The 25,043-nt window shown below is 41.0% G+C and overlaps 1 protein-coding gene across 3 annotated transcripts in view; it reads left to right on the top strand.

Annotated features, from left to right (window-relative positions):
- enah (ENAH actin regulator) overlaps nucleotides 1–25,043 on the top strand; it is a 313,411-nt gene that overhangs the window by 239,136 nt on the left and 49,232 nt on the right. For all 3 annotated transcript variants that reach the window (XM_059982582.1, XM_059982581.1, XM_059982583.1), the window contains one exon: nucleotides 8,935–9,212. In XM_059982582.1, the coding sequence (XP_059838565.1) occupies nucleotides 8,935–9,212 (278 nt within the window). The remainder of the gene's footprint in view (nucleotides 1–8,934; nucleotides 9,213–25,043) is intronic.

Raw genomic sequence — 25,043 nt, 5'->3', positions numbered from 1 at the left:
TGTTATCAGCAAAAGACGAAATTAAAAATAAAGTGAAATGCTGTACAGTGTTATAGTGTACTACAACACAAACAGGCTCTTCAGCCCATCTAGTCTATGCTGACCTGTTCTTTGGTCCCATCTACCTGCACCAGACAATAATTCCTCCAAACCCTTCTCATCCATGTACTTATTCAAACTTCTCTTAAATGTTACCTGAATCTACCATTCTGCTGTCAACTTATTCCACACTCGCATCACACTGAGTGAAGAAGTTTCCCTTAGAATACCCTTAAATGTTTCGTCTTTCATTTTAAACCTATGAGCTTTAGTTGTAGTTTCACCCATCCTGCCGCAAAAAAAGCCTAAATGCATTGACTCTATACGCTCATAATTTTATGTACTTCTATAAGATTTCCCCTTATTTGTCTTTGCACGAGTGAACAAGGTCTAAACCTATTTAACCTTTTCCTATAACTCAGGTCTTTAATTCTTGGCAACACCTTTGTACGAACTGCATACGACATTCCAGATTCAGCCTCACCAGCGTCTTGTACAACTTTACCAGAACATCACAACTTCTCAACTCAGTGTCTGATTTATGAAGGCCAGTGTACCAAAAGCTCTCTTTATGGCCTTATCTACCTGTGATGACAATTCAAGGAATTCTCTGTGCTAACAGATCCATTTATTCTATGGCAAACCACAGAGGCCTACCCATTCACTGACTAAGTCTTGCCCTAGTTTGACCTCCCAGAATACAACACTTAAAATTAAATTCCATCTACCATTTTTCAGGCCATTTCCATAACTGGATAAGCTCACACTGCAAGCTGTGATAGCTTTCCTTGCTGTCCACTATGCCCCCAATATTGTTGCTATCCTCAAATTTGCTGATCCACTTTACCACCTGATTATCTAAATCATTAATATAGATGATAAACAACAACAGACCCAACACTGTTACCTGCAGCACACTGCTAGGCACAGGCATCCAATCAGAGAGGCTACCATTCTATAGCTTCTTCCACTAAGCCAGTGTTGGATCCAATTGAATATTTCATCCTGAATGCCAAGCAACTTAACGTTCACAACTAGCCTCCCAAGCAGGACTTTAGAAAGCAATGTTGGAAATATTAAACAGACCAAAGAACATTGTGTGCATAAATGACCTCTCATCAGAACTGAATCTCGAGGTAATATATGGTAAAATGCAAGAGCTTTGTTAATAATGTTTCAACTTTAAGCGGATTCGATACTGCTGCTTTATATTTGACAAGCAACCAGCTGCTTTGAACAGTTTAAAGCTGTCATATATCAATAAATTTAACAAGGATCGCCTCTGATGTGGATTTGCTCTGTTCTGCTTTTGGTGTGTACCTGATGAATTGTTTTAAAGCATCTCTGAATGCACTGCACAATGTAGAAGTACAGTCAGCCTGCTTTAGACTGCAGGTATACCTGTGATGAAGCCATTTGTGCTGTGATGAGAGATGCTTTCTACCTGTGGTTTGTAGTATCCCCTTGTGGTATTGCAATATATATTATAGAATGAAAGCAGCTGAATGTGGTGGTTGTTTAGGAGGTTTGAGTGACTGTATCTGTTTTGTACTGGTTTCATGCAAGGAGTCTTTGTAGTCAAGTGTACATTTTCTTCCCTGGCTTTTATTTATCATATTATTGTTTTGCTAGTTTTATGAGCTTCCTCATTTACAGTCATACACATGGAAATGGCTCTTTGACCCAATGCTTCCATACTGATGCAGTGGATCAAATCTTGGACCAAAGCTGATGGAACTCAAACTTAGTTCGTAAATAAGTTTGAAGTGAACAATTACTGACTGGCAACTGATTTCATTATTTTGTAAATATGTGTTGGCTGATGGTGAAGTCACTTGCTGTGTGAATTTATCTTGGTATTTGTGACTAAACATTTTTCTGTGTGCAACATGGAACATTTCAACTCAAGTCCCAGCTGGTTGTAACTTGATGAAATGGCGAAGTAGACTCGATGGGCTGAATGGCCTAATTCAGCTCCTTTGTCTTGTGGTCTTCTGAGCCAGTGCTATATCAGTGAAGCACCAGTATATTAGCTTCTGTGTTAGTATTTATTGCAGTTTCGTGATGCTGCGTGAGGTAATTCGAGATTAGTAAGTATTCGCTGTTGTGAGGGTGAGGACCACAGGAGCTGAACTTATCAACCACTGACCACTCCTAAGTGAAGCTTGTCCCCCAGCCTTGTTCTTAGCATTGAGCTGAGGTCTGCTAAGGGGGAAAAAAATCTTTGAGAAGTTGAATTGACCAGCACTATTCAAAACCAGAACTGAATCAGAATGGCTGCAAACAATGTACACACAATCTGTATATTATTGGAATGAGAGAGCTGTGCCAAATGGAGATTATGAATACATTTTATCATGTTCTCTCTGCAGTCGAATCATTGATGGTGTCAATTGGGAAAGTTATCTCCCTTCTCTGGTCAGTTTGGATCACTGGTTTGTAATCTTTTAGATGGAGGTGAAGAGAAAGCTTATTTTGAAACCTTTCATTCCTTAATGTTGTTTCTCAGAGGGCTTTGGGTTTTCAGTCACTAAGTTGATTCAACTGAGTGCGGAAAATTCTTGATCTGTGTGGTTATGGGAAGTGGATCTGAAGGAGGAAATAATGCATAGTTTTCTCCTTGTGACTGTGAATTGCACACATAGTTCTGGGAGTAATTGCTTGAGTTTATGGTGATAAGAGTGATGCTGAATTTACGGATTGAGGTTTTGGAAACAAACGAACTCTACAGTGGAGCCTGACTACTTCATGGGTTTCCAGCTTTGAACTGCAGAGTGTTGATTACTTCTACCATTTCTGCTGGGGAAGAATGTAATCAAGGGTGTTTATGGAAGACAGTTGGCTGTTGTGTTTATGGTATGAGTTTGGCTGTTAAACATTTCCTTGACTATCTGTGGGTCAACCCTTCACTTTTGTCTTGGTCCCATTGTCAGGAGAGGACATCAAAGCACTTAACTGATCTTGCAGCCTTTGGGCAAGAGGGTACAACTTGCCTTCAGTCCACAAATCTGGAGAACAATTTGCATGTTGTTGGTGTAAGACAGGATTTCTTAACTGGGGTTTTGTGGAATTCTAGATTGTGATTTTTAAAAAATCACTTTGAACTTAGTGCAATGCTAGTGCTTGCAGTGGTGGACAGTGACCGAGAAGCCCCGTTAGAGGCCTGTCAGTCCAGTATGCAAGTGTGCAATAGGATTGTGTTCATTTGGTTGACTCCATTCTTAGTTTTTGATGTGAGATAGGGGAGGCCGTTGATAATTGGTGAGCACTGTTTTGCATGGAAGGAGGGCAGTAGGCTGTTCAGCATGAAGTGTGTTTTCTGAGCATTGAATGGACTTGCCCAACTTTGGCAGTGATATCAGCCTCTCCCTCCCAAATTACGTCCCCTTGCATGGCGATGACTGACTTATGGGAGCAAACAAACTGGAGGGAAATTTTCATACTAAATTTTCATACTGTGATGATTTTTGAAAAGGAGGTGTGAGATGCAAGAGGAATTGCCTAGGCCTACAGACAATTTTGATAAGGTTAAATTGAAGAACTACAATCTTCTGAGTCATTTCACTGCACTAATGCAACAAGAGACACAAAAAAGTCTGCCTTTACAATGAAAGCTAGTTGTCAATGAGTTCTACATGATTGGTGATCCATGTTGTCCTGTTCCATTATGCCAAGTCTGTGGCAAACAACTTACGAATATAGCAACGGCTCCAGCAAAATTGAAAGACATTTAACTACAAATTACAAAATATGACATGTAAAAGTGCTGGTTATTTTAAACGACTATTGGAATCTCAAAACAGACAGATTAAAGCTCTTGAAAATAAAGTCACAGACAGTAAAAGGGTTTTGGAAGCAAGTTACTTCGTAGCTTTAAGACCAGTTTACTTGAGAATATTTTTTTTTAACTGTGTGAAAACCTGGGCAAAAAGAACACCAGTCTCCTGCTACATACAGAAATCTGGTGGCTTAGCAGAGGAAAAGTTCTCAACAGGGTATTTGAGCTGAAAGGTGAATTGCAGTACCTTCAAGAAAATAGTAGGCCAGATTTTTCATCATATGAACCAGTTAAACAACTCTCTGCAAGGTTCTGGAGATAATGTTTGACTTTGAGTAACAAGATTCTTGGATTTAAAAGGAAACTGAATATTTGGAAAAATCATGCACAGGAAATCCTGAAACATTTCCACTATTACTTGGACTTGAGAGTGAGGAAGGGTATCAGAAAATCTGAAGTCTTATTGAAAAGCACCTGGAAAAACTGCAGAACAAAATTGAACAGTACTTATCCTCCCTTTTAACACAAGTGATAACTGGGTGAGGGAACCTTTCTCTCAATCTTCTGCAAAGCCTGCGAACTTGACTTTGAGGGGAGAGAAGAGAAAAGAATTTTGTGAGCTGAAGTCTGATCATGCACTCAAGATGAGCTTTACTGATCTGTCCCTGGTTAAGTTCTGGATTTCTGTGAGAGCATCCTGCCATTCATAGGAAAGCAATGAAAGTTTTGCTGCAGTTTTCAACTTCTTACTTGTGTGAGCAAGCTTTTTCTTGTTTAACAAGCATAGAAATCATCTTATTTCATTTGGTGAAAAATGCATGCGCTTATCTCAAGTTTGAGCCAGAATTGAGAAATTTATTATGTTTGCCTTATGGAAGGTGTGTTGTCTTTACGACAGTTATTTAGTTTATAATATTTTCGCTTAGTAATTCATTTGTTAGTATTTTCTAGTTAGAATTAGAAGTGTTTAAAGTATATTCATTGCATGTAAAATATATCGGCATGCGATGACGTCACATCCGGTTTTGCCGCGTCTTGTGGGAAAATACCGGTTTGAGATCAACGCGAGGGTGGGGAGCTCACCACGAGGCACACCTGAGCAGAAGTTGTTTTGCAGGCATTAGAAATCACAGTGAGAGCAACGCTTTTTCACCATATGTTAATGTGAAGAGTGAACAGTAAATGGTTAATCTTACTGCAAACTGGTTTCATTGACTGTGGTTTATCTCGACGTTTAATTCGGCGTTCGTTACACCCGAAGGAGAACGTTACAGTGAAAAAGCGGCATTATCAGGTGTTTCAAGTGCTGCAATGTCAGCTCGATCCAGCATCAAGTCGATGGCGCCCAGCGACAAGGGCAGTAGAGCGACATCAAATAAGTCCACCCAGGCAAGAGCCAAGGCAGAAGCCGCCAAGGTACGACTGCGCTACACCAGACAAGAAGCAGATTTGAAAGTGGAACAGGCCACCAGAGAAGCCGAAATCCAGAAAGAAAGGGCTGCCAGAGAAAAGGAAGCGGCCGCCAGAGAAGCCAAAATCCAGAAAGAAAGGGCTGCCAGAGAAATGGAAGCGGCCGCCAGAGACAAGGAAAGGGCTGCCAGAGAAATGGAAGCAGCCGCCAGAGAAGCCGAAACCCAGTTGGAAATGGCAAAGATATCGACAAAGTTGCAAGTGCTGCAGCGAGAAAGAGAAGAAGAAGCTGCCAAGGCGGAAGCAGAGTACATAGAAGAAGCTGAAGGGACGCATGATCTGACCGAAGTAAGATCTACTTCAGAAAGGGCCAGATTGGAACGCACAAGCGACTATGTCCGATCTCAAATAGACAGGCAGGCTCGTCTCTCCTCTCCATACGTATTCGATAACTTCCCCAGATACGAGGAAGACAATTTACCCTCGCGACTCCGTGATGAAGTCAAGAATGAAAGAGCTGACAACCAATACTTCTCGACACCAAACTTACAAGGTTTGGTGCGAAGAGATGCAGAGGTCGAATCCAGGACGGCAAATTCCATAAGAAACGTACCCTCTCAGTCATATAGGCACCAACGTACTTCTCCAGCCCGCATGCCGCTTACAAGTGATTCCGTGATGCAGTATTTAGCACGACGGGATCTCATCACTTCGGGACTGTACCAGTTTGACGATAAACCTGAAAATTACCGTGCATGGTATTCCACATTCACCAACGCTATCGACGGAGTCCAGCTCAGTGCAACCCAAGAGTTGGACCTTATGGCGAAATGGCTGGGAAAAGAATCACGCGACCAGGTGAGACGCATACGTTCAGTGTACATCAACAAACCCGAGCTAGCTTTAAGCAAAGCGTGGGAGAGACTTCGGGAGGGCTATGGGGCCCCCGAAATTATTGAAGCGGCGCTATATCGACGTCTGGAAAACTTTCCTAAGGTGTCAGCCAAAGATCACGTTAAGTTAAGAGAATTCGGAGATTTACTCATGGAGATCCAAGGCGCCAAAGAAGATGGCTACTCAGCTGGTCTAGTATACCTAGATACTCCATCCGGGATTAGACAAGTCGTGGACAAACTTCCATTCGGGCTGCAGGACAGGTGGCTGTCCGTTGCTTTAGAATACAAGGTAAACAACGATGATCGATTTCCTCCCTTTGAACTCCTCACTAGGTTTGTTTGCTGGGAGGCAAAGAAGCGAAACGACCCTAGCCTCGTGGGTCCAGGAAGCAGTTCGATTTACACCAAGCCAGGTAGATCCTCTTCGAATGTTTTCAACATTGATAAACCCGCCTCAGTGCTCAAGACTGAAGCCCTTACAACTAACAACGACCCGGATTGTCCACCGCAAACCGACAACGCTCCTTCACCCCCACAACAGGACGGCGGGGAGGGAGAGGCTCACTCCAGGACAACAATTGTCAGCTCGAACTGTACAGAAGTTTGCGGTCAAGCTCAGTCAAGCCGTTCTTGTTCCAAGATCTGCCTCACTAAGGTGTACCCTAAAGGAGCCAAAGACAAGGCCATCAAAGCCTATGTGATTCTGGACGATCAGAGCAATCGCTCACTAGTCAGTCCAGAGTTCTTTAAATTGTTCAACATTGAGAGTGAGCAGTTCCCATACTACCTCAAAACTTGCTCAGGCAACATGGAAACCCAAGGAAGGAAGGCAGAAGGCATCCAGATCGAGTCCCTGGATGGTAAAGTCGTCATCTGTCTCCTTCCGCTCTTAGAGTGCAATGGAATCATGAATAACCGCACTGAGATCCCGACACCAAGTGCGGTGCTGCACCAGCCACATCTCCACCACATCGCCAAACACATCCCAGAACTGGATCCAAAAGCGGAAATACTCCTGCTATTAGGAAGAGATGTAATCCGGGTACACAAGGTTAGGCAGCAGGTCAATGGACCACACGACGCCCCCTTTGCGCAACGCTTGGATCTAGGCTGGGTGGTGATAGGAGGGGTGTGCCCTGAAGACGTACACAAACCGATGGTTAACACACTCAAGACCAATGTGCTAGAGAGTGGCCGCCATTCAATCTTTCAACCCTGCCCGAGTGTCCCGTGCATTAAGGAAGCACAACAAGACATTAACAAGCGTAAAGTAACTGACGAGACGCTAGGTCAATCAGTTTTCGTTCAAACCGAGCACGGAAATAAACTTGCACAATCAGCTCAAGATGCCATTTCTTTAAAAACAAAGGACACCAAGGTCTTCAGAGATGAAGCAAATAATGGGGTTGCCCCATTGCCTTTCAGAGAACCACGCCAGCGCTCACCAGATAACAAAGAGCAGGCAGTCAAATGGTTCACGTCCTTACGGAAAACCCGGAAAAGGAAACCTGAGATGCAGCAACGCACCCGATTGACCCACGAGGTACTGTGCACCCTAATGGCAGAGGTCACAGCCATTATAAACGCACAACCACTCCTACCTGTGTCTTCTGACCCAGAAAACCCCTTCATACTTTCGCCATCAATGCTCCTTACGCAGAAGGCAGGAGCTCCCCCTCCATCAGGAGACTTCTCAGACGAGGATTTGTACACAAAGCAATAGAGACAAGTCCAGGCTCTGGCAAATCAGCTCTGGTCTCGCTGGAGACAAAAATATCTACCTTTGTTGCAACAGAGACAAAAGTGGACAGAACCCCTCAGGAATCTTCAAGTTGGAGACTTAGTCCTGCTCAGGGACAAGCAAATCGCCCGCAACAGCTGGCCAATGGCCAGAATCACTGCTACATTCCCTAGTGGGGATGGACATGTCAGGAAGATCGAATTGAAGACTACCGACCAAGGCGATGTGAAAATTTACCAAAGGCCAGTTACAGAAGTTATTCTACTTCTACCCAATGACTGATTAAGAGACTAAGTTTTGTACTCTGTTCATTGTGACCTTACGAAGGTCAGGCGGGGAGTGTGTTGTCTTTACAACAGTTATTTAGTTTATAATATTTTCGCTTAGTAATTCATTTGTTAGTATTTTCTAGTTAGAATTAGAAGTGTTTAAAGTATATTCATTGCATGTAAAATATATCGGCATGCGATGACGTCACATCCGGTTTTGCCGCGTCTTGTGGGAAAATACCGGTTTGAGATCAACGCGAGGGTGGGGAGCTCACGACGAGGCACACCTGAGCAGAAGTTGTTTTGCAGGCATTAGAAATCACAGTGAGAGCAACGCTTTTTCACCATATGTTAATGTGAAGAGTGAACAGTAAATGGTTTCATTGACTGTGGTTTATCTCGACGTTTAATTCGGCGTTCGTTACACCCAAAGGAGAACGTTACAGAAGGGAAAGAAAGAGATTAAGTTTAAGAAAGGTAAGCTAAGCTTAACTATCTTTTTACAGGGAAGGTTGGCTGAAAATTCTTTCTCTACTCAAAGGAGCATTGACAATATTTTTCGATTATCTACAACTTACTGATCATGCTAGATGTAATTTTTATGCAGGGGTTCCCTGAGACCTGAAAATTATTTCAAGGATTGCTCCAGGTCAAAAAGGTTAAGAAAGGCTGGTGTAAGGATAAATGAATAAAGTAACCACTAAAAATAAAAAACAACCAGTGTTAAAAGATGTGTTACTATGTGGCATTTAACTCCATCTTGACAAAACCTTTAGAGTGTATTCCTGTCTTGTGTTCCAGGCAACTACAGGAACAACAACGGCAGAAGGAGCTGGAGAGAGAGCGACTCGAGCGTGAGCGGATGGAACGTGAACGACTGGAGAGAGAGCGGCTAGAACAGGAACAGATGGAGCGTGAGAAGCAGGAGCGAGAAAAACAGGAACGTATGGAGCGAGAAAGACAGGAACGAGAAAGGCAGGAGCAAGAGGATTTAGAGTTGGAACGACAAAGGGAACGACAAGAGCAGCTTGAGAGAGAGCAGCTTGAGTGGGAGATGGAGCGTCGGATGTCGTCTGCGGGTAAGTGTGAAGAGAGAGTAATCTAAGATCTGTAGGTTACATCAAAGTGGTCAAGTTTAAAGCTACAGTATCCCTTCAGTGTGCTCCTCAGCATGTTTTATTTACTGGTCTGTTCAGATTTTGAGTCAGACTTTTCAGAACAAGAGCATGAAACAATGGCATTAAGGGCAGGCTAATGTGACCAAGCTTAGAACTGAAAGAGTGCACAAATTTAACACTGGACTTGACCCATACAGTGAATGGCAAAGTTGGCGTTTGTGGCAGCGACAACTTTTCAAAAACTGTTGAGCAACAATCTGTGATTTTCTAGCACTGTGCCCTTTTCAAGAAATTTGTGGAGTGTGCGAGCAGGTCAAGCCCTAGTGACGTTCTTTGAATAATGAGACTGATGCATCGTCACTGAGATGTGCACAGTCCAAGCCAAGAAATATAAGTAATGTTAATTGTAAAATCATGTATTTAGGTACGTGAAGCAGGAAAGAAAAAGATTAGGTCGTAGAAAAAAAAGTGACTTATTTTCCAAATCTCCAACAAATCAGATTCTGAAGGAATGAGTTCTACACATGGAAACTTAACCCCACAGGGTGAAAGAGGCTATTGCTGTTAATTGTGATTTATGCTGTTAAAAATTCATTAACACCTGAATTCATCAACATCGGATGTGCTAAGAAGTGGTACCAACTTCATAGTCTTATGTAGATGTCAGTATCTGATTTATCACTTTGGTGGTACTATCATGCAGTCACTAGTGATGCTGAGTAATTTTGACACAGCTCTCAGATTTCTATATTTAACATTTGGTCACCAGAAGCTAGTGTTTGATTCTCATGGCAAACATCAATGGCCTTTTCAAATACTTCATGCAAAACACAGCTTTTGTTTCTGCAGCAAGACTGGGTAAATCTGAATTTGAAGCACCTTGTTCTGGACCTGTTATATTCACATAGGTGCAGTTTTGCTCATTTTAAATTCTAGAAACATAGAAAACCTCCAACACAATACAGGCCCTTCGTCCCACAAAGCTGTGCCAAACATGTCCTTACCTTAAAAATTACCTAGGGTGACCCACAGTCCTCTATTTTTCTGAGCTCCATGTACCTGTCCAGGACTCTCTAAAAAGACCCTATTGTATCCGCCTCCACCACCGTTGTCAGCAGCCCATTCCATTCACTCACCACTCTTTGCATAAAGAATCTTACCCCTGACATCTCCTCTGTACCTACTTCCAAGCTTCTTAAAACTGTGCCCTCTCATGCTAGCCATTTCAGCCCTGGGAAAAACAAAGCCTCTGACTATCCACACGATCAAAGCCTCTCATCATCTTGTACACCTCTTTCAGGTCACCTCTCATTCTCCATTGCTCCAAGGAGAAAAGGCCGAGTTCACTCAACCTGTTCTCATAAAACATGCTCCCCAATCCAGACAACATCCTTGTAAATCTCCTCTGCACCCTTTCTGTGGTTTCCACATCCTTCCTATAGTGAGGTGACCAGAACTGAGCACAGTACTCCGTGGGGTCTGACCAGGGTCCTATATAGCTGCAACATTGCCTCTCAGCTCCTAAACACAGTCCCATGATTGATGAAGGCCAATGCACCATATGCATTCTTAACCACAGAGCAGCAGTTCTAAGTGTCCTATGGACTCAGACCCCAAGATCCCCCTGATCCTCCACCTGCTAAGAGTGTTACCATTAATACTATATTCTGCCATCATATTTGACCTACCAAAATGAACCACCTCACACTTATCTGGGTTGATCTCCATCTGCCACTTCTCAGCCTATTTTTGCATTCTATCAATGTCCCGCTGTAACTTCTGACAGCCCTCCACACTATCCACAACACCCCCAACCTTTCTGTCATCAGCAAATTTACTAACCCATCCCTCCCCTTCTTCATCCAGGTAATTTATAAAATTCATGAAGAGAAGGGATCCCAGAACAGATCCCTGAGGCACACCACTGGCCTCCGACCTCCATGCAGAATATGACCCATTTACAGCCACTCTTTGCCTTCTGTGTGCAAGCCAAATCTGGATCCACAAAGCAATGTCCCCTTGGATCCCATGTTCCCTTACTTTCTCAATAAGCCTTGCAATGGGGTACCTTGTCAAATACCTTGCTGAAATCCATATACACACTACATCTACTGCTCTAATGTTTTTTAGTCACATCAGGCTCATAAGGCACGGCCTGCCTTTGACAAAGCCATGCTGACTATTTCTAATCATATTATGCTTCTCCAAATGTTCATAAATCCTGCTTCTCAGGATCTTCTCCATCAACTTACCAACCACTGAAGACTCACTGGTCTATAATTTCCTGGGCTATCTCTACTCCTTTTCTTGAATAATGGAAGAACATCCACAACCCTCCAATCATCCAGAACCTCTCTCGTCCCCATTGTTGATGCTAAGATCATCACCAGAGGCTCAGCAATCTCCTCCCTCACCTCCCACAGTAGCCTGGGGTACATCTCGTCCGGTCGCGGTGACTTATCCAATTTGATGCTTTCCAAAAGCTCCAACACATCCTCTTTCTTAATATCTATATCTATCTTTCTTAATATCTGCAGTTCAGTCTCCTGCAACTCATCCCTACAATCACCAAGATACTTTTCCGCAATGAATACTGAAGCAAAGTACTCATTAAGTACCTCTGCTATCTCCTCTGATTCCACTTTTCCACTGCCGTGCTTGATTTTTTTCCAGAATGGTTTAATTCTCACCTTTACAAAAGTTGTATTGATGTTAAAATTATTAAATTTGGTAGGGCCATTCCTGCTGATCTGGTTTTTCAGTTCCTGTAAGTTGCGGGAGAAACTTGAATGGCAGTACCACCAAGAGAGATTTTGATAAAACTGTTTAGTTGTTACCTGTGATAAATTAAATTAACTTCTGTGTCTGACTTCCACCGAATCTTAATACTATACCACATACATTACAAAGTGTCTATTACGATTGAACATAAGATAGCCATGGTTTCTGCATCCATAGTTATCTCACATACCTGTCTGTTGATTCAAATCCAATTATGAGTATATATTTTCTATTAAGGAGTAGGATTTATGTGAGGGAAAATTGAGAAAGATTTTAATGGAAACATAAAACTGAAAATATTAATTTCCAGTTTTGAGATTTGATTCAGATATAGATATATCATTTTTTAAAATTGCTAGTAAACTTACTTTTCTTGAAATCCAATGAGGTAAAAATTAAGCTGCCTTCTTTGGCTTCTGTAAATATTTTTTGCTTAATCTAGGATTTTTATTCTGCCACACATATGAGGATATTTTGAAGTCAGTAATATCAAAAAAAAGATTTAGGAATAAAAATTGGTAATACATGGAATAAATATAAAAATTTGGATAATACTATCATCTTAATAGCATTAATTCAACCAACCAATGACAAAGATAATGGGGACCACTTGGTAACAAGTTGCTTGATTTGGTCAATTAAAGGTAAAAAATTGACTTTACATAAATCCTTATGCTTCTTGGTAATTTTAATACCCAAATAAGTAAAATGATCTGTAACAAGTTTAAATGGTAAGTGTTTATAAATTGGAACTTGTATATTCAATGGAAATAATTTACTCTTATTAAAATTCAGTTTGTAACCAGAAAAGCTACTAAACTGAGTAAGCAAAGACAAAATAGCAGGAATAGATCTCTCAGGGTCAGATACGTATAGTAACAAATCATCAAGCCTAAGAAGGAGAGATTTGAGATTTTACTATTGGGCAGTTAAAATTCGATATTTAATATTTTGAACACAAGAATCGATTATAGTATCTTGCCCACAATGGGTAAATTTGGAATGTAAATCTGTACAAAACTTCTCATTGTTTTCTATTTTAGGATCTTCGCTTCCTTTTGCTTTATCTAAATTGAATAAACAAATAACCAATCCTATAGTTAAACATACATTACGAATATGGTTTCAACTTCGTAAATTCTTTGGCTTGAATAAGTTTATCTTATCAAGCCCTATTATATCTAACTTTTTTTTCGGCCCTCTTTTATGGATCACGCCCTTGTATTATGGAAAACAAAAGGTATAACGTTATCGTGATCTCTTTTTAGACAATAGTTTTATGTCCTTTGAACAGCTATCTAATAAATATAATTTGCCTAAAACTAATTTTTTTAGATACTTGCAAGTTAGAAATTTTTTGAATAACATGCTAGTTTTTTCCAAAATTATGTCCAATGGACATTACGAAAAATTTTTTAGCTGTGATCCTTGCCAGAAGAGTTTAGTAGCCATCATTTATAATATGATCATTAAAATACAGCCAGAAGTATCAGGAAAAATTAAGAAGGAATAGGAAAAAGAACTTCATTGTCTTATACCCACCGAGCAGTGGGAGAAAATTTTACAATTAGTCAGTTCTTCTTCTATTTGTGCTAAACATGCCTTAATACAATTTAAGGTTGTACATAGGGCTCATGTGTCCAAGGATAAACTTGCTCAATTTTATTCTTATGTTAATCCAACCTGTGATAGATGTCATTCTGAAGTTGCTTCATTGACCCACATGTTTTGGTCTTGCCCCTGCTTGCAAAATTATTGGAAAGATACTTTCGGTATTATTTCAAAAGTTCTGAATATTAAATTGCAATCGCATCCTATTACTGCAATTTTTGGTTTACCAATGGTGGATAATAGTTGCTTATCCCTCTCAGCTCGGCGGATGATTGCATTTGTTACATTAATGGCTAGAAGATCTATCTTATTGAATTGTAAAGAAATTAATCCTCCAACCATATTTCAGTGGTTTTCTCAAACTATTTCTTATTTGAGTTTAGAAAAAATTAGAAGTGTTGTTTTTGACCCTTCAATTAAATTTGAAGAAACTTGGAGACCATTTAGTCAACATTTTCATATGAGCTAAACTGACTTTTCCTAAACCTTACTTGTATTATTCTTAATTATTTGGACGGAGGTGCGGAGTTATTGATGCTGCTGTGTATATTTGACATAATGCAATGGCCCATGTTGGTTAGATTTTTTTTTTGGAGGTTTTTTTTTCTTATTTACTCCTTTTTTCGTAATCACTATGAGTTTGGGAGGTTATTATATATGGATTATCATCTATTTGTATTTATACTTTAACCTATTAATTATGTATTCTCAAACTCTTTGTATCTATGTTTCTTTTATGTTTGTTTAAAATTAATAAAAAGATATAAAAAGAAAATTAAATTGCCAATTGAATCCATGGTGTGAGGATTTAGGCTTAGCAGCTGTGAATTGGGCACTAGAGGGGATACTGTGGCTGTGTTAAAATTGACTCTTGATTTTGAGTGCTGATTCATTTTATTGATGAACAGATGATGATTGCCTCTTTGTATTTACGTGTAGCTTGCCTCACAGGACCAGCCATGGGGGTGAATGGTGGGAGGAATTCAGTGCTTTAAATATGAGGAATGTTCAATACTGCAAATAATCACATATGATCATGAGACTCATGGACTGTCCAAATATTAAAAAAAAAACAAAAATTCTAAATTCTGGTCAAACAACATTATGATAGATGGAAACAAGTTCTTCATCCAAATCTTTTCTGTCTGACAGTGGTATTGATCGCGGAGGTCTCATTACCTGCCTTGCACACTCTGATATGTACTGTTTGTAGACTTTAGAAAGGATGCTCGAGCTTTTGCTTCAGCACCACTTTTCTGCCCTTAAGGGTATAGCAGTGGTGCTATTAAGTACTGGACAACACTATCCAACCACCAACCACAACCGTCATTTACTCTTACCCAAAGTACACCAGGATCTCTAGGTCCTGGATCAGCCTTGACAGTCACTTGAGGACCCACTAATAGATAACCACTTGGGAGAACATCATACTCAACAAGTGATCGCCCTCCCTTTTGAACAAATAACCTAGAGGCTTTTGCTAAAAATCTGGAAACTGACATATTACAGTACAGAAGAGGGGGGTCATTTCACCTACTGTGCCTGTGTTAGCACCTAGTACAGACATGGGCAAACTACGGCCCGCGGGCCATATGCGGCCCGTTAAGCTTTTTAATCTGGCCCGCAGAACTTGATGAAATTGTATTAATAAACCTTGTTAACGTTTTTTCCCCGCAATTCTGGCGTTTTCCCAATAGATGACGCACTCTATATACATTGACCTTTGTTGAGGTGCAGCGTATTACTCCACATTTGCGCTTTACTTTGTGACCTTGTGGCGACCCATTTCCTGGCACATCCGAACCGGCTCACGATTAGCCAGCGTTCCGGCTAAGGGAGATAGCCTGCAGGGATTTGCGAGCACAGGGCTCCGCATATTGGCGCGCTCTCACTGTTCTGTCATTGTGCGGGTCGTTGTTGAGTTTTGGCACAGGGGACAATTGAATAAGAAGGAGCAGGACAAGTAGACCTGCATCTCCTACTGCTTTTGAAATAAAGACAGTCAGGAGGAGAGTGATGATGATAATATCTTGAAGGATAACAGAATTTTCAGTGCTTTAAAATAATAACTGTTACTATTAAAAAAAGCTGTATTTTATTCATTTAATTTTCAGTGTTTTAAAAGACATTTCAATAAATAGCTAAATACCATGGGACTTCAAAGACAGATAATTTTGTTGTAATGCATTTGTTCATTTTCAATTGAAATTAAAGCACATGTTTTCTACATATCCCATGATATTTTATTTTCTCTTATGAGGTGTATTACCAAAACACTCCGTCCATCTGCTCCTGGTCCGGCCCCCCCTGTCAAATTTTAGAACCCTTTGTGGCCCTCAAGTCAAAAAGTTTGCCCACCCCTGACCTAGTAGAGCAAAAGAAAATGAAAAATTAAAATTTAAAAAGCTGCAGATTCTAGAAACTGAAATAAAAGCAATGTTGGACAGTATATCCTTAGGATGTGAGAGGATAATGGAGCACTTGGGGGAAAGCATGTTGTGACAGTGAGGATATACAAAATCTGCACAGATATTACTGAAGGTCAGAACCTGCTCCTTGAGTTGTGAGATATCAGCACTAACCACTGCACCACCAGTCCCATCATTGACACTTGCAGAATTTAAATTCTGTTAATTATTTGGAGCTGAAACAAAACCAACCAACCTCATCTGATTTATTAATGGCATTTAGAAAGGAAAAATTTGCCAGTCTTACCTATTTATGGCTCCAGACCCACATCAATAACTTTGAAATGTCTTTTGAAGTCACCTGGTAAACACTGGTTTGAGTGAATGAAAGGTGAGCAATAAATGCCCACATCCAAAAATGTACATGGTATCTTATCATTGCTTTCCAAGTTACACCCAGGAATTGAACATGAATGCATCCCTTATGAATGCTCAAAAAGTTTGAATTGCTGTGGTGTTGGTGGTTTCATTGATAAAACAACTGATCTAGGCTGTAGAGCACACAGGAATCTGGCAGACCTGTTCTTCTACAAGTTCACATTGTGAAATCTCATCTAAACTCGAGTATCCTTTCTGACCAGTCTAAAACAAAAAAGGCAACTTCTCTGTGTCTGTGAAAGGCTAATTCATTACTAAATAATGTAAACCACTTGACAGCATTTTTTTCGATCCGATTATATTTGGGCTGCAGCAATGGCAGGAATAGGGCAAATGCCTCCCCCACACCCCTTTTCTGGTGAAGCTCTTGATTTTTCTCTGCAGTGTTCTAATATTTCTTTGTCCAGCATCTTCAATTGATGTATTTACAATATACCGCAACTGATAATTCTGACACTTTGCTAAGACTGATCTCTGAGGCAAGCTGCAGCTTTTAAAACTTGGTTTCCTTTCAACTATTGACTCCGTTGCAATGTTAGTTGTATTTTTTCTCTTCTCTCTTTCCTCTTGTCTCCTTTGTGCTGCTTCCATTTCATTTCCAGCTTCATCTTTCGAGTACAACACTCCACCTCCTGAATATAGCAGTTGTCAACCCCCATCAATCCCTCCCCCACCTTACACAAAGGTTGTGTCCACAGCCCCCATCTCATCCTGCACTCCCCCCTCCTCAGATTCTCTCTCAGAGTATGCATCCCTTGCCTCCTCAAACTCCACTCCACCCACCCCACCTTTGCGTCATTCGGCCTCTCGCTTTGCGACTTCTCTTGGCTCTGCCTTCCATCCCGTCTTGCCTCATTATGCAACTGTTCCACGTCCTATTCACAGAACACCTGGCCCGCCATCTCCCGTCAGTGCTCCTCCATCTCTTCCCTCAGTCCCCAAGCCAGTGGTCTGGCCTGCCACTAATTTTTCTCCTCTCCCACCGTCTCCACCTGTGGTAATCAGTAGTCCACCTGCTAAGGCCACAGGTCCTCGTCCAGTCCTTCCTGTTCCAACTCCTATCCAAATCCAGAAGCCACCATCACCTTCTGTCCTTAATGGCCCACCTGATGTTCCACTCCAGCAGGGGCCAAGTGCTGCTCCAGCTGCACCTCCACCACCTCCCCCTCCCCGTCCCCCATCTCATCTGCCTCTCTCACAAGCATCTCACAACATTCCTGTGTCATCAAACATCAGTGTTGCGGTGTCTCAACCTCCTGTACCTCCTTCTCCTTGTGCAATCACCCCTACTTCCCCCAAGCTGCCTGCCTCTGCTGAGAACTCTTTCTCTGGGCTGGGAGACTCTTCGGCTCCTGAGCCAAACACCCAGGCACCCCCTCAGCTGGCTGAACCTCCAGTTCTACATGGTAAGGCTTTCTCTCTGCTATCATCTATCAGTTCTAGGCAATGAACAAAATTCGGTTTATCTCAGTATAACCCAGGTATTGGTTACATGAATGTGCAGTTGAACAAAAGGTTGATATTTAGAGGCTATGATAAAGTCTGTAGTTCAGAATATGTTAATTTAGCTGACTGGTTAGCTAAATTAATGCATTAATCAAGTTTTATTTCAGTATTAAATAAAAGCATCTTTGGTGAATGCTGTGGATTTGGTTTTCATCTGTGGTGTTCTTTGGATCAACTTGCTAGGTTAAGATCATAAGACATCGGAGCAGAATTAGGCCATTTGATCATAACTGATCCATTTCCTTCTCAACCCAATTCTTCTACTCATGTACCCTTTCACATCCTGATTTATCAACCTCTGCCTTAAATACACCCAATGGCCTAGCCTCCACAGCCAACTATGTCAATGAACACAGATTCAACATACTCTAGGTAAAAAAAAATTCTTCCTCATTTCTGTTCTAAATGAACGTCCCTCTATTCTGAGGTTAGAACCCTGTGGTTCTAGACTACCCCACTATAGGAAGTATCTCAGTTAACTTTGGCCATCTCCTCTCTCATGCCTCTGCAATTCCCTTTGCTCCACTGTAATACTGTAACATTTTAAGTTTTGCTTTTCCCCCTCAATTTGCAGGATGCAAATGCAGTTTATTACACAACGCCCAGTCCAGAACAGCATTTTCTCCTAGTGGGCACAAACACAGCTGCTCAGAAAAATCATCTCAAAGGCATTCTACAAATTCTCTCTTTTAGAATCCAAAATTAGAGCATAGCACATTACAGGCCCTTTGGCCCACAATGTTGTGCCGACCATGTAACCTACTCTGGAAGCTGCCTAGAATTACTCTACTACATAGCCCTCTATTTTTCTAAGCTCTATGTACCTCTCTAAGTCTCATAAAAGACCCTATTGTATCCACCTCCACCACCGTCACTGGCAGTGTATTCCATGCACCCACTACTCTCTGTGTGGAAAAACTTGCACCTGACAACCCCCTGTGTACCTACTTCCAAGCACCTTAAAACTGTGCCCACTCATGTTAGCCATTTCAGCCCTGGCAAAAACACCTCTGGCTATCCACACGATCAATACCTCTCATCGTCTTATACACCTCTATCAGGACACCTGTCATCGTTGCTCTAAGGAGAAAAGGCCAAATTCACTCAACCTATTCTCATAACACACATTCTCCAATCCAGGCAACAACCTTGTAAAATCTCCTCTGCACCCTTTCTATTGTATCCTCATTCTTCCTGTAGTGAGGCTACCAGAACTGAAACCAGCCTGATTTTCCCAACCTACCTGCATATTGAAAGCCCCCCATGACTATCATAACATTTCCTTTTGACATGCATTTTCTATCTTCCACTGTAATTTGTTGCCCACATCTTGGCTACTGTTGGGAGGTCTGTGTGTAATTTCCATCATGGTCTTTTTATCCTTGCAGTTCCTTAACTCTACCCACAAGGATTCTACATCTTCCAGTCCTGTGTCACCGGACTATCCAGGGGTATCTTGGTTCATAATAAACAAGGAGACAAAAAGTGACTGTGGATATCAGAATCAGAATCTGGTGTATTATAACCGGCATGTGACGTGAAATGTGTTCACTTCGCATCAGTTCAATGCAATACATAATCTAGCAGAGAAAAATAATAAGTAAAATTAAAATAATAATAATAAATAAACAAGTAAAATTGATTACGTATATTAAGTAGATTAAAAAATACATGCAAAAACAGAAATACTGTATATGTTTTTAAAAGTGAGGTAGAGTCCAAAGAATCGATATCCATTTAGGAATGGGATGGCAGAGAGGAAGAAGCTGTTTCTGAATCGCTGAGTTGTGTGCCTTCAGGCTTTTGTACCTCCTACCTGATGGTAACAGTGAGAAAAGGGCACGTCCTGGGTGCTGGAGGCCCTTAATAATGGATGCCGCATTTCTGATAAACCACTCCTTGAAGATGCTCTGGGTACTTTGTAGACTTGTACTCAAGATGGAGCTGACTAGATTTACAACCTTCTGCAGGTTCTTTTGGTCCTGTGCAGTAGCTCCTCCATACCAGACAGTGATACAGCCTGTAAGAATGCTCGCCACAGTTCAACTATAGAAGTTTTTGAGTGTATTTTTTGACATGCCAAATCTCTTCAAACTCCTAATGAAGTATAGCTTCTGTCTTGCCTTCTTTATAACTACATCGATATTTTGGTTAGATCCTCAGAGATCTTGACACCCAGGAACTTGAAGCTGCTCACTCTCTCCACTTCTGATCCTCTTTGAGGATTGGTATGTGTTCCTTCGCCTTCCCCTTCTTGAAGTCCGCTACCAGCTCTTTTGTCTTACTGACGTTGTGTACCAGGTTGTTGCTGTGGCATCATTTCATTAGTTGGCATATCTCACTCCTGTACACCCTCTCATCACCACCTGAGATTCTACCAACAATGGTTATCAGCAAATTTATAGATGGTATTTGAGCTATGCCTAGCCACACAGTCATGGGTATATAGAGAATGTGGAGTTAACATTACAGTCAGATCGGCTTTGATCTTATTGAATGGTGGGGCAGTCTTGATGGGCTAAGTGGTCTACTCCTGCATTTCATCCTTGTGTATAAATATTCTGCATTGCTTTGTCCAAAATTGGACCCAAGAGTGTGAATGACTTGTCATTAGTATCTACACAAGTGATACATTAAAGATACCTGCAAGGTTTTTCCAACAGTTGTGAGTGAATCATGGCAGCCCCAGTACATCACCATAGAGTTACTCAGGCCCAAGGTCTGAAATGAGATGTTAGCTGATGATCGCACAATTGAATCCATTTCTAACTGTTCAGGAAATGAAGTTGTCCATGCCTGTGGACAGCAAGATCACAGCAACATTCAGACATGGACAAGTAAATATCAAGCACTGAAAAACGAGAGTGGTTAACTCTCTGCTATTGCTGTAAAGCTCAAAGTAAATTTACGAGGGGTGATTGATAAGTTTGTGGCCTTGAGGTAGAAGGAGTCAATTTTAGAAAACCTAGCACATTTATTTTTCAACACAGTCCCCTCCTACAATTACACACTTAGTCCAGCGGTCGTGGAGCATACAGATCTTGGACCTCCAGAAAGTGTCCACAGCAGGGTTGATTGATAAGTTTGTGGCCAAAGGTAGAAGGAGATGAGTTATACAGCTCTCGTTACATGCACATGCAGTTCAACTCTTTGAGTGATTATGCAGAAAGTTTGAAGATAATAACTCATCAGGGGTGATTGATAAACTCATGGCCTAAAGTAGAAGGAGATGAGTTACTAACTTCAAACTTTCTGCATAATCACTCAAAGAGTTGAACTGCAAGGACATGTAATGAGAGCTGTATAACTCATCTCCTTCTACCTCAGACCACAAATTTATCAGTCATCCATGCTGTGGACACTTTCTGGAGGTCCAAGATCTGTGTGCTCCACGACTGCTGGACTAAGTGTGTAAATGTAGGAGGGGACTATGTTGAAAAATAAATGTGCTAGGTTTTCTGAAATTGACTCACTCTACCTTAGGCCACGAACTTATCAATCACCCCTCGTATTATCAAAGTGCATATGTCACCATATACAACCCAGAGATTCATTCTGTCATCCAAATCATTGGCAGATAATGTAAAAAGAAACAGTCCCAACACCAACCCTATAGAACACTAGTCATCAGCAGCCAGCAACCAGAAAAGGCTCCCTTAATTCCAACTCTTTGGCTCCTGCCAATCAGCCAATCTTCTATCCATGCTACTATATTTCCTGTTACACCATGGACTCTTGTTAAGCAGCCTCATGTGCGGCACCCTGTGAAAGGCTTTCTGAAAATAAATGTATACAACGTCCACTGATTCTCTTTTGTCTATCCTGCTTGTTATTTCCTCAAAAAATTCCAATGGATTTGTCAGGCAAGATTTTCCCTGAAGGAAACCATGCTGATTTTGGCCTATTTTACCATGTGCCTCCAAGTGGCCTGAGTCCTTATCCATTACAATTGACTCCAACATCTTCCCAATCACTCAAGTCAGGCTAACTGGCCTATAATTTCTTTTTTTTCTGCCTCCCTCCCTTCTTAGAGTGGAGTGAAATTTGCAGTTTTCCAGTCCTTTGGAACTATGCCAGAACCTAGTGCTTCTTAAAAGATCATTACTAATGCCTCCACAATATCTCCATCCACCCTGGTCCAAGTGACTTAACCACCTTCAGTCCTTTCAGCTTCCCAAGCATCTTCTCCCTTGTAATAGCAACAGCACTCACTTCTGTCCCCTGACAGACTCAAACTACTGACATACTACTATTGCCTTCCTCAGTGTCTCACTTTTGCTCTATATATCTGATGAAACCTTTTTGGTATCCTCTTTGATATTATTGGCTAGTTTACATTCATATTGCATCTTTTCCCTCATACTTTTTAGGTTACCTTCTGTTGGTTTTTAAAAAGCTTTCCAATCCTCGAATTTCCCACTAATTTTTGCTCTCTTATATGACCTCTCTTTCTGCTTATGGTGTTCTTAATTTTCCTTGTCAGCCATGGTTGCATCATCTTCTGTTTAGAATACTACTCCTTAGGGAGTATCTATCCTGCCCCATACAAATTTCTCCCAGAAACTCCAGCCATTGCTGCTCTGCTGTCATCCCTGCTTGTGTCTCCTTCCAAACAATTTTGGCCAGTTCATCTCTCATGCCTCTGTAATTTCCTTTATTACACTGTAATACTGATCCAGCTGACTTTAACCCCTCTCTCTCAAATTGCAAGGTAATTTCTTATCATATTATGATCACTGAATCCTACTGGCTCCCTTTTCATATCCAGTTCATTACACACTAGCTAAACCAGAATAGCTTTTCCCTAGTGGGCTCAAGCTGTTCGAAGAAGACATCTACCAACATTCTAGAAATTCCCTCTCATGGAATCCAGCCCCAACCTGAATTTCCCAGTCTACCTGCATATTGAAATCCCTATGATCATCAGAAAATTGCACTTTTGAAATGAGTTTTCTATCTCCTGTTATAATTTGTAGTCCATATCCTGGCTACTGTTCACAGGCCTCTATATGACTCCCATCAGGGTCTTTTTACCTTTACCTTTTTACCTCTTAACTCTATCCACAAGGATTTGATTTCATTTTTACCAACAGCCACACCACCCCTTCTGCCTACCTGCCTATTCTTTCAGACATGACTCAGTGATAACCCATAATGTCATACCCAGCTACATCTCTAACTATGCTACAAGATAATTTCCCTTATTCCATATAGTATGTGTATTCAAATGAAGCACCTTTAGTCCTGTATTTGCTATGCTTTCTGATTTTGCCCCCATGTTATATTGCATTTCATCCCATTAACTGTAATTTTGCTCCATCATCATCTTGTCCTTCTTGACCTTCTCACTGCACACTGCATCTAGTTGTATACCAACTGCCCCTTCCTTGGCCCTATCACTCCAGTTCCCACCCCTTGCCAAATTAGTTTAAACTCTACAGCAGCTATAGCAAACCTGCCCACAAGGGATTGGTCCCCCTTGGTTCAGGTGTAACCTTTTGTAGAGTTCATACCTTCCCCAGAAAAGATCACAATGATACAGAAATTTGAAACCCTGTCCCCTGCACCAGATTTCTCAGCCATGCATTATTTGCCAAATCATCCTATTCTTACCCTCACTGGCACGTGGCATAGGCAGAAATCCAGAGATTACTGCCCTGGAAGTCCTGTTTTTCAGCTTTCTGCCTAGCTCCCTAAAATCCTCTTCAGGGTCTCCTCCCATGCACCTGATCCAAGGCATTCCCGACCCTGGCACCTGGGAGGTAACATAACACAGAGGTGTCTCTTTCCTGTCCACAGAATCTTGTGTCTACTCCTCTAACTATGGAATCCCCTATCATTGCTGTACTCCTCTTATTTCCTCTCTCTCCCCCCCCTCCCCCCACACACCACCCACTTCCTTTCTTAAAGACAGCACCAGACTTAGAACTGTGAGCTACGGTCCTCTTAGCTGGTCATCCTGCTGAACAATATCCAATGCTGATAAAAACTTCAGTGTTCTATTTGTGAAGCACTACCAGCCATTTTTTTGGGGTGAGGGTGAAAGAAAGGCACAATAGGAAGAATTTACAATATTGTTAGTTCCATCATCATCAATGGTGATGATAATTAGGTGTAGTGGCAGTCCCCTGATTACAAAGGGTTCCATTCATAAAAACTATGTAAACCAATTTCTCTGTACATCAGAATCATTTTCAGCTATAGTAAAATAACTTCAGCATTTCTTTATTGGTTTCCATACAGTAGTACAATGGCTCATTAATTCAGTGGCTTGTTTGGATGATTTTACAAATGTTGTTCAATAGAAGTGATTTATATTGTCATTTTCCAATCTAAGTATCTTGCACTCTTGACAGACAACTGTGTTTGATGACCACGGTAAAGATACATGTAAAGGTTGATTGTCTTTTGAATTAACTAGCTGCTACCTCTATTCCACAGTTCTTGAAGATGTGTGCATATCAGTGACTAACTTTAATATCTTGAAAAAATGTTTAGTTTCTTTAAATTGAGATAATTTGCTAAAGGTCAGATTTCCATAGGTCAGGTTGTCTTTAATCAGTAGAGCCCTATTTATGTTAAGTTTATTTATATATTAACCGTGTGAGCATTAACCACTATGGATATGTAAGGGAATAGATGTGTTTGGCCAATCCTCTTGAGGACATCAAGCTGCTGTGGAAATCTATTTGATGTATTGTATCTGCATTACCAATGTGCACTGGAATAAATTTCATATACAGTACTGTAATTGTTTTTCTACCATACGGTGTTGGCCAGAGATCATTGTGAATTGTGCTTTTTTTTACTGTTTTTATGAAATTTACTGTTGACCCTCAGAGTATATTGTTATGAACCTCGTAACTGGGTATCTTACCAGCAAAGATAGGAGTATCCGTTGAAGTTTGATGATACTATTTTTAACAGTATTTATTAGTAAAAATACACAAAAATAATATCAATGCAAATATACAGATAATATACGTCATCAATACTAAACCTAAAAGTGCGGGTATAATAATAATCAATAAGAAATAAGCTCTATCGT

The sequence above is a fragment of the Hypanus sabinus genome, chromosome 10 (assembly GCF_030144855.1).
Source record: "Hypanus sabinus isolate sHypSab1 chromosome 10, sHypSab1.hap1, whole genome shotgun sequence".
Classification (NCBI taxonomy): Eukaryota; Metazoa; Chordata; class Chondrichthyes; order Myliobatiformes; family Dasyatidae; genus Hypanus; species Hypanus sabinus.
The sequence above is the reverse complement of the archived record's forward strand: the minus strand, read 5'-3'. Positions and strand labels throughout refer to the sequence as shown.